Genomic DNA, 9,445 nt, shown 5'->3' on the forward strand with positions numbered 1-9,445 from the left:
ATTTTGTGCTTCCTGTTTAAGCAGAGTTTTGCCAGCAACCATATGAAATTCACCCAAAGATCCTCATTTGCTTGCCAGTTTGTTGATGTTGTTATCCAAAATGTATTTTTGGGAGCAGACAGACCGGCAGTTTTTTCCTTGAATGATACTTAAAGGCTAAACAAGACTAACAGAGGGATGCCGAGCTAAACAAAAAATTTTTGGCCTGTTTAATATTGGGCCCATGAAGATCTGGGAATACTGACAGTTCTATAAATCTGTGTTTGACCCCGTTCGCTGCTGTCAGAGGCTGTCAGAAAGTGTTGGATGTAGCACACATTCACAGTACTTTTTCATTGTAATGTGTGACAAGCCTTTTTTCAATTCAAGTAATGGACTATTAAAGGTACAGTCAGTTATTTTTTTAGTTATTTTTAATAGAAAAATTTTGTTCTCATAAATATACATTGATTATTGTGTAATTACATATTACAACAAAACAATGTCTCATAGACTTAGAATTAATCCATTGAAAATATGTAGAACCGGGCACCAGTTTGTGGAAACCGCTGCCATTTTTAATGCTAGAGCCCGGCCACATACGCAGTGGAGGTGGAGGAGAAGCAAAGACTTTGAGCGGCCTGAAGTCGAATTGTAATTGGTGTCTGCTCTTTTAGACTCAAGATATAAAGTCTTATACGTATGTTTTCTTGTCTCACCAAAGATGCAAAAACGCAAAAGAAAGCATCAACGCCACTAGCACCTGGATAAAATGCCATCACTTCCTGAACTGAAGTTCAGGAAGTGATAAATCTACTGATTTATTTCTGATATTGTTGCAATTACTTGCGATCCAGTGATTAGACATGTGCGACAGCGCCAGCAGCTTACAGCCAGCTGGCTAAACAACAACAACAGCTGGGTATAAGCATATAAACATTATGCCAGGTAACGTTAGGCTCAAGTGTTGTTAAAAATCACACTTCCCTTTGATAAACAGTTTGATTACAAAACCTAAGAGTTTATTTCCGAAGCCTCCGAGTTCAACAATGTTACATCCACTTCAAAGATAGCTGCTGTTAACTTGTGTTAGTGAAACTAACAGTGGCTAACAACATCTAACTAGGGCTGGGTATCATCACTGATTTCTAGAATCGATTCGTTTCCGATTCACAAGGTCCCGAATCGATTCGATCCACGATTCGATTCGATTCAATTAAATTCGATTTAAATCTGGGAAATTTTGACAGTCAGAAATATTATAATTCAGATCAGTACATTTACACATTTTTGTATCTATAAAAAGGAAGCTGACACACGCAAGACTTTATCAAAGGTGTGAGCATCACATCAGATGCCTTTGTGTCAAAGTAGCTGAAGATAAAACACAGAAAAACATGAAGGTGGTTTTCCTGGCCTGGGATTTTATAAAAATATTCTGCAGTACATCAAAAACAAAAGAAAACCATTAATCAACATATGAACGTTACCTCTGACATTACAGTGGTTTTATTAGAGACACGGCTAAGTGTTTTGCATTTTGCATAATTTTAAAAAGTTTAAATTTGTTCAGTATTGAACGGCAGAAATTAGGTTTTCTTTTCGGAAGTATGTAAAACGAAAAAAAGGAAAAAACAGCGGCCAACAGCACTGTAAACAACGGTAGACTTGTGCGTAACAAGCAAGCGAATAATGCAGAAAACAGATTTTTAGACGGGAAACTGTTCTTGAAGTACAGAGAGAGAGAGAGAGAGAGAGAGTGCGCTGTGCATGAAGTGTGATTTTTATCGTGGTGGAAGTGTAACCAATACGTCTACTCACCAAAGAATGAGTGAAGCAATATGGATAACAGCAGAGGACAATTTATTTAGGGTCTGATGGCAATTTACCATCGGTGTCCAGCACTTTAAAGTTTTGATGGACTGGAGCACATCCGTCCTTAACATACACTCATAAACATCAGCTCGATACTGATACATCAAAGGAAACTTAACCGACTCTAAGTGCAAATGTTTCAACCTGAACAACTTAGAACTTCCCTGGGGTACAATACAAACAAAGACAAGAGGAAGTAAAATATATTTTCATCAATGGCCACTTCTAACCAGGTGGCAAGTGAATATATTGTGTAAAGAGTCTTTTTTCTCAGTCCTGGGGTTGTAACACCACAACCTCCTCAGTCTGTAATCAGAGAGTGTCTATTTGACAATAACCAAAATGTCTTCGGATAGTCTTTGCGAATGCAACAAGAAAATAAAACAATGGTGTTAGCTGGCCAGCAAAATAAAGAGAGTGTATGGCACTGAGTGCGGGCGTGTGTGAGAGTACTTCGGTCCAAATAATCGAGGTCCGGATGGATGAATGAATGGCAGCTGCCGATCCTTAATGGCACCCGCGAGACAGCCCGACAACGAGGCAGCACAGCAGTAAGGCAGTACAGCAGCGAGGCAGCGCAGCAGTAAGGCAGCACAGCAGCGAGGCGTCTGGCAGGAGAACGAACAATAGTCTTTTTTTTTTAAGGCTCCTGCAGAAGGAGATATTCCCCGCTAGCTCACCCAAGCTTGCTCTCTGGCACAGCTACAAGCCATGTGAGCTCATAACCCCACAGTGACATACGAACTTGGCTACCAAAGTCCGCTTAGCATGGCGGCTAATTGTCGAGCTTGCTAGCTTATCCCCGATTAGCGATTAGCACCTTAATAACCATTACTACACATCACATCATAGCAAACACATGATAACACATGGAATAGTACAATATACATATGAAACAGATTTTTACCTGGCAGGAGAATGAACAATAGTCTTTTTTTTTTAAGGCTACTGCAGAAGGAGATATTCCCCGCTAGCTCACCCAAGCTTGCTCTCTGGCACAGCTACAAGCCATGTGAGCTCATAGCCCCTGCCGCTAGGATGTACTATCACAGTCGACTGTCGTAAAGCAGCCGCAAACCAATAGCAATAAAAAAACTCAAAATCATTAAAGAACATTTTATAACTGAACACCCAATATAGATATATACATATATACTGAATATCAGATAACCAAAGTAACACTGGATTACATCCACCCCTGCTTAAAGTGTGACGTCCCCGTCATTATCACCTGACAGAGAGTGCACTAACCCAGCAATCTGTTGCTGTAATGACATGAAAAAGTTATTGAGCAATGCAAGTGCCATCGGCGCATTGAAACTGTGATGCTTACAACTGACTTTGTAGCCGACCTGATAGTCACTGAGGTAAGCCGGTGGCACTCTCCTCCTTTGTGGCCTACCACATGTCAGGGCTGGGCTCAGCACCTCCTCAGCGTTTGCTGTCTCCGATCCTGTCAGATCTAGAATGAATTCAGGTGGCCCAGGATTCAGAGGATACTGTGGCTGGGACGCCTCCTGTTCTCCCAGAACATCCCTTTGATCCGCCATCAAGTCACTGTCAGGAAATTGGCTGGATGTTAAGGTTATTTCCTCGTTTTGCTCAAACTCCTCCTCCAGCTCAGTTTCTTCTGTGTTGCTCCCTGCATCCGCTCTCATGAGACGTTGAACTGAACTGGTTAGCACATGCTGACTGTCACATTGCAGGTTAACCGGTAGGAACCCACAGGGAAGAAGCATGTCACGATGCAGAACTCGCTCTCTGCCCTCTGCATCCTCTGGCCTAATCACATAAACTGGGATAGACTCATCCGGCTGCTTAACAACGATGTGCACAATAGGCTCCCACTTATCAGAGATTTTGTGTTTCTTTCTGAGGCTCAGATTCCTTACCAGGACTCTGTCACCCACTTCCAATGGAAGGGCAGTAACCTTAGCATCCCAGCGTCTTTTGTTCAACAATTGTCTCTTCTCAGCATTTCTTGAGGCTAGGTCGTATGCATACTTCAGCCTACTCTTTAGTTCTCGTACATACTGAATATGTGTTCTGGTGCTGTGGCCACGTGGACTAAGTCCAAAACAGAGGTCAATCGGAAGGCGTGGCTCTCTACCAAACATCAGAAGGAAGGGCGCTTCTCCAGTTGCGTCATGTTTTGTACAGTTATAAGCATGTACAAGGGGGCGAACATACTTCCTTCACTCCTCTTTTTTCTTATCCTCCAGAGTTCCGAGGAGGTCCAACAGAGTCCTGTTGAATCTTTCCACCGGATTTCCACGTGGATGGTAAGGTGTTGTACGGGACTTTGTAATCCCTGCTAGTTTACAAAGCTCTGCCACTATTTCCGATTCGAAACAAGCACCTTGATCACTATGGATTCTGCGAGGAAACCCGTAGTGACTGATGAAGTTCTCCCACAAAACTGTGGACACCGTTTTCGCTGTCTGATCTCTCGTGGGATATGCCTGTGCATATTTTGTAAAATGATCAGTTAGTACTAGGATGTTCCTGGTGTCCCTCGAATCGGGTTCTATTGTCAGAAAGTCTATGCAAACTAATTCAAGGGGACCACTGACTTTGATGTTGACAAGTTTGGAAGCTTTCTGCACTCGTGCCTTTCGCCTTACACACCTCTCACATGTTTTACATTTGTTCTCAATATAGCTAGCCATTTTTGGCCAGTAAAACCTCGCTCTGGCCAGTTCTAAGGTTCTCTCAATACCCATGTGGCCTGTCTCGTCATGAACTCCTTGGAAGGCTCTCTCTCTGTGGCTGTCAGGAATGACAAGTTGATGGAAGGCCTCCCCTTTTTGATCGAAAACTTTGCGGTATAGTACTCCCTCAACTAGACATAACTTGGATTTCTCCCGTAAAAACAGAACCACCTCAGGTTCCTCAGACCTTCTGTCAAAAGTCTCATCCCCAGTCTCCAGAATGCCTATGACGCGGGCTAAAGAGCTATCATTTCTCTGTAACTGATACCAGTCCGCCATAGACATTCCTGGTAGAGCTGATTGGCCAGGTATGGGGACCGGATCCTCAAGGTCATCAGGAACCGCACTGTCATTGCACAAGAGTGTTTCCACGGCAGGGATTACAGTGCCGACTGTCTGTGTGCCTTCACCTAAGATCGTGTTGACATTGACACTATGACGCTTACACACAGTACTCATTGCCTCCCCATCGAGAACTTTAAACTCCTCAGGGGACAAGCTAGCACATTCCAGCATGCTGGAGATTTTTCTGTCTGTCTCCAGGGACTCCTCGTCCTCCTCTGAGGGTCCATGAGGCCTCCTAGAGAGCCCGTCAGCGTCAGTGTTATGTTGGCCAGATTTGTAGTGTATGTCAAAGTTATAAAGCGACAGAGCAGCAAGCCATCTGTGACTTGTAGCATCAAGCTTCGCACTGGTCAACACATATGTCAAAGGGTTGTTATCCATCAGCACCTTGAAATTAGCCCCATACAAATAATCATGGAACTTCTCACTTACTGCCCACTTGAGGGCGAGAAATTCTAATTTATGTACAGGGTAATTCTTTTCGCTTTTGGAGAGGCCACGACTAGCATAAGCTACTACTCGAGTCTGGCCATCTTGAACCTGATACAGTGCTGCCCCCAGGCCTGACATACTGGCATCTGTGTGTAGTACATACGGGAGCTGCCAGTTGGCGAAAGCCAGAACCGGTGCTGAAATCAGCTTTTCAACAATAAGGTCAAAAGCAGCCTGGCAGGCAGGGGTCCATTTTGCCCCAAGTGGGGGTGACCTTGTTCATGGCCAATGTTTTTGGCCTTTATGCCTGGGGGCTAGTTCTCCCTTTAACAAGTCATTGAGTGGCCTGACAATGCAAGAATAATCCCTCACAAACCGCCTGTAATACCCCGTGAAACCTAGAAATGACCGAAGCTCTTTGGCAGTTTGTGGGCATGGCCAGTCTTTCACAGCAACAATTTTGTCTGGGTCAGGCTGGATCCCCTGGGCAGATATTACATGCCCCAGATACTTCACGGAGGTTTGGAAGAACTTGCATTTAGAAGGGGATAACTTCAGACCAAACTCAGCAATGTGCTTAAGGACCTTCATCACCCGCTCTTCATGCTCTTCCAGTGAGTTTGAGAAGATTATGAGGTCATCTAGAAATGCAACAACCTCCTGGAGATTAATTCCCTCCATCACTTTCTCCATGGTCTGTTGAAATGTGGCAGGGGAGTTAGTCAAGCCTTGAGGCATCCTCCGAAATTGCCATGTTCCGAACGGCGTTGTGAATGCTGTCTTCGGTCGATCACATGGCTCGACTTCAAGTTGATAGTACCCGCTCTTGAGATCTAAAACAGTGAACCATTTTGAACCAGAGAGCAGAGTGAACGTCTCCTCTATACGAGGCAATGGATAAGCGTCCTTTTTGGTGAGGTTGTTTAGTCTCCGATAATCTACAACCATTCGCAGTTCCCCATTCTTTTTCCTAACAAGCACTACTGGAGAGGCATAGGGGCTATGTGACTCCTCTATAATGCCTGCTGCCAAAAGGTCTTGGAGGTGTCTTTTCAAGTCATTGAAATCAGCGGGTGAAACGCGTCTTGTCCGCTCTTTGAATGGGACATGAGGTTCCAGCTCGATGCGATGAGTGACCCCAGTCACAATACCAACATCAAGATCATGTTTTGAAAAAGCGTTTGATGCTTCTTTGGCAATTCTAGCCTGTATGTGCTCTTTATATTGTGGCGATATCGGGCTGTCCCCAAAATCAAGGCCAAGAGGCACAGCAGATTGGCTACCGTCTTCGCTGTGAGAAGCTAGCAGGGAATGTGCCTGCAAAGGAGCATCTTTGGGCTGGGGGTTCAGATCAGAGAGTGCAACGGGAACTGCCCAATCAATGGGGGAGCACTCAGCAAAAGCTGTCCCAGGATACAGTGTGATGCCCCGCCGAGAGGCATTTTTGACCGCAACTTTAAACTTACAGTGGGACATAGGTTGTACATCGACTATCTGGTCATAGATGATAAGCCCACCTGGTGTGGGTGTGTCCTCCGAGCTACACACAACAGCTTGAAATTTATCGCTCCCAGGCTTAGTGTGGCAGATGGCTTTCAAAGTATACACCTCACCTGGTTTCAAATGCACCGGTACCTTGCTGGAGAGTGCAACACGGAGGGCTTTGACCTCGTCTGCTTGGGGGTCAGCCTGTTTGAAACATTCGGTGTATGCCATGACCCAGTTGGTGTCAATGGGTAGAGTTTGCAGGAACTTTGCTCCACCCTTTTTTTGACAGTCTTGTATCATGGGACCTAACACATTTGTGTCCACAAGAAGAGAAAATTTATCATTGTATGATTGATCTGGACTAACTAATGCTAGGATGTTGAAACACTTGTCTGTGCCACAAGCACTTTCAGGGAACTGAACTTTAGCCTCAATGTACCCAACATATGGTACCTTTTGTCCAGCCGCACCTTCGATGTCTAGTACCTCTTTTATAGAGAACAGCTCTCTATGAGAAAGATAGCGAGAGTAGAATGACTGATATTATTGACACTTGGGACCCGGTATCAATTAAACACTGACATGGAACTTGATCTAACCATGCTAAACCATCACAAGGCTCCCCAATTAGACCCTGGGGAAACTGGGAAGGCACTGTTGGAGCTGGGGCTTCGTACATGCACTGGCTTGAAGGCTTGGAACTACTCTGACCATCAGCTCCTGCTCGTTCCACAGCAGGAGCTCCTACTGGTTTAAAGGCAAGTTGGACTGTGGATCATTCTGTCGTTGAGCCATTGAACACTGGCTTTGCCCAGCACTGTGCCTTTCACACAATTTCTTTTGCACTAATATGGCATTGGTGGGGTTTGAACATTGTGGCAGCATATGTGAATCCTCCCCACAATTATAGCAAAATTTCCTGTTAAGAGATTTTCAAATGTTTCAAGTATTATTCCCACTTCTATTCATATGTTATTGAAAGTTTATCTTTAATTTCAGTGTTAATAGTTGTTTACCCATTTATTCTTTCCATTTAATCGTATTTTACTGCTTCACTAGAAGTGAAGCTGAAGTAAAGACAAAAGCATAGTGTTCTCAGATATGATTTACCCAGGACATCTCCTCTGTACCTGGCTCTCTACGAGCCGTTTCACTCCCAGGAAGGGGAGAGCAGGACGTTCTTATCTATACACTCCCAAATACCAAGAGGGGCCCATTCTTCAGAATCACACACACACACACTCTGAGATCATACAGCCACACACACACACACACACTCTGAGATCATACAGCCACACACACACACACACTCTGAGATCATACACACACACACACACACACACATACTCTGAAACGCTATAAATAAAGAACTGCCGCATACGCTGGTTGTGAGCCTGAGACAGCAGCGCTCACCCAGCGTGCGCACGTTGTTACCATCTAAACTGTCTTGAGTGTCTTTATTTCGCCTGAAGAATATCTTGTTTAAATATTTACTCCTTACATTTCCCAACCCTTTTATGATCACCAGGTAGCCTAGCAGGAGTTGGTGGAGCTGGATTGTGGATTTTGGTCCTGTGCGATAGCTTCTGCCTAGTTTTATCACTTTTGGGAGATTGAGAATTTGCTGCAGATGAGCTGTTCATTAGCTCTGCTTCTAGCTGCCTGATTCTCTCCTCCAGTTGCTCTCTGGTACAAGCATCCAGGGCTGTGGGAGGTATGCCAGAAGGCCTGCAGTCATCTGTGGCTACAAGGGTTCGAGCCTGCACTTTAGTTGAGGTGCCGCTCATGTAACGTCTCCTGCGCATTTCTTTTAATTGACTCTCTTTCTCATAAGTTCTGATTTTAAAAAGCAGCTCTGAGAAAGTGGGAATAACATGATGTGCAGATCCCACTATTTCTTTTAGATGCAGAGCGGCAATTAGAGAGTCATCCCAGCAACCTCTGAGGAACTGCTTTAGTAGCTGAACATCAAAATCACTTCTAGGTATGCCATTACCGTCAACTACCTCCTGCAGCAACGTTTGGAGTCGGCGCAAGTAATCAGATGCCTTTTCTCCACTATTCTGATGAGTCTCTAGGTACTGGATATACAGCTCTTCACCTCCAGTGACATTGCCATAAGCCTTGTCGAGCTCATCGAGGTAGTCTTTTGGTGGTGCTTGAGACCCAATAGAAAGGGCCACATTCAAAGCAGGGCTAGCCAAGCTATCGAGGAAAACACGGCGCTGCTGCCCTTCAGAAAGGGCAGAGTCATTTAGCACCTGTTTAGCTCTAAGTCGCCATACCCTGTACTCTACCTCATCAGGGGGTTTTGGAGAGTTTCCAGAAAATGAGCGGAACTCAAAAGCAGAGGGAGTGTGCATGGGCGAGTCATGTTTTACAATGTGCTCCACAATGACTCTCTGAACCTCCGCTGGCACAGGATCAACAAGCAGGGAGTCCGCATCAAGTGCCTGTTTAGCCTTGGGCGCATGGCTATCATCACAGGCGGCAGTTGACCTGGGACCGGGTGTGGACTGAGTTTTAACTCCCAAGGCAGGAGTTGAGGTAGCTAACCCCTTATATGTATCATTTTTCCCACACATGTGGCTCACTGCAGCCTGATTTAAAGTCAT

The 9,445-nt window shown here is 44.8% G+C and overlaps 1 protein-coding gene across 1 annotated transcript; it reads right to left on the reverse strand.

The window, feature by feature from the left end:
- Positions 1 to 1,821: 1,821 nt before the first annotated feature.
- LOC112842685 (paraneoplastic antigen Ma3-like) lies at positions 1,822 to 9,445 on the reverse strand. The gene is made up of 2 exons (XM_025899837.1): positions 8,337 to 9,445; positions 1,822 to 7,749 (listed from the first exon to the last, which is right to left on the reverse strand). Exons 1-2 carry the CDS (start codon positions 9,443 to 9,445, stop codon positions 7,575 to 7,577), a joined length of 1,284 nt encoding a protein of 427 aa, XP_025755622.1. The 3' UTR covers positions 1,822 to 7,574.

The sequence above is a fragment of the Oreochromis niloticus genome, linkage group LG17 (genome assembly GCF_001858045.2).
Source record: "Oreochromis niloticus isolate F11D_XX linkage group LG17, O_niloticus_UMD_NMBU, whole genome shotgun sequence".
In the NCBI taxonomy this organism is placed as follows: Eukaryota; Metazoa; Chordata; class Actinopteri; order Cichliformes; family Cichlidae; genus Oreochromis; species Oreochromis niloticus.

What these genes read in the sequence shown, in the direction of transcription:
- LOC112842685 (XM_025899837.1), bottom strand. Translation starts at nt 9,445, where the DNA reads ATGACTTTAAATCAGGCTGCAGTGAGCCACATGTGTGGGAAAAATGAT. An exon ending in GGTGATCATAAAAGGGTTGG is followed by an intron (nt 7,750 to 8,336) that starts GAAATGTAAGGA and finishes ATCTCTTAACAG; the next exon opens with GAAATTTTGCTATAATTGTG.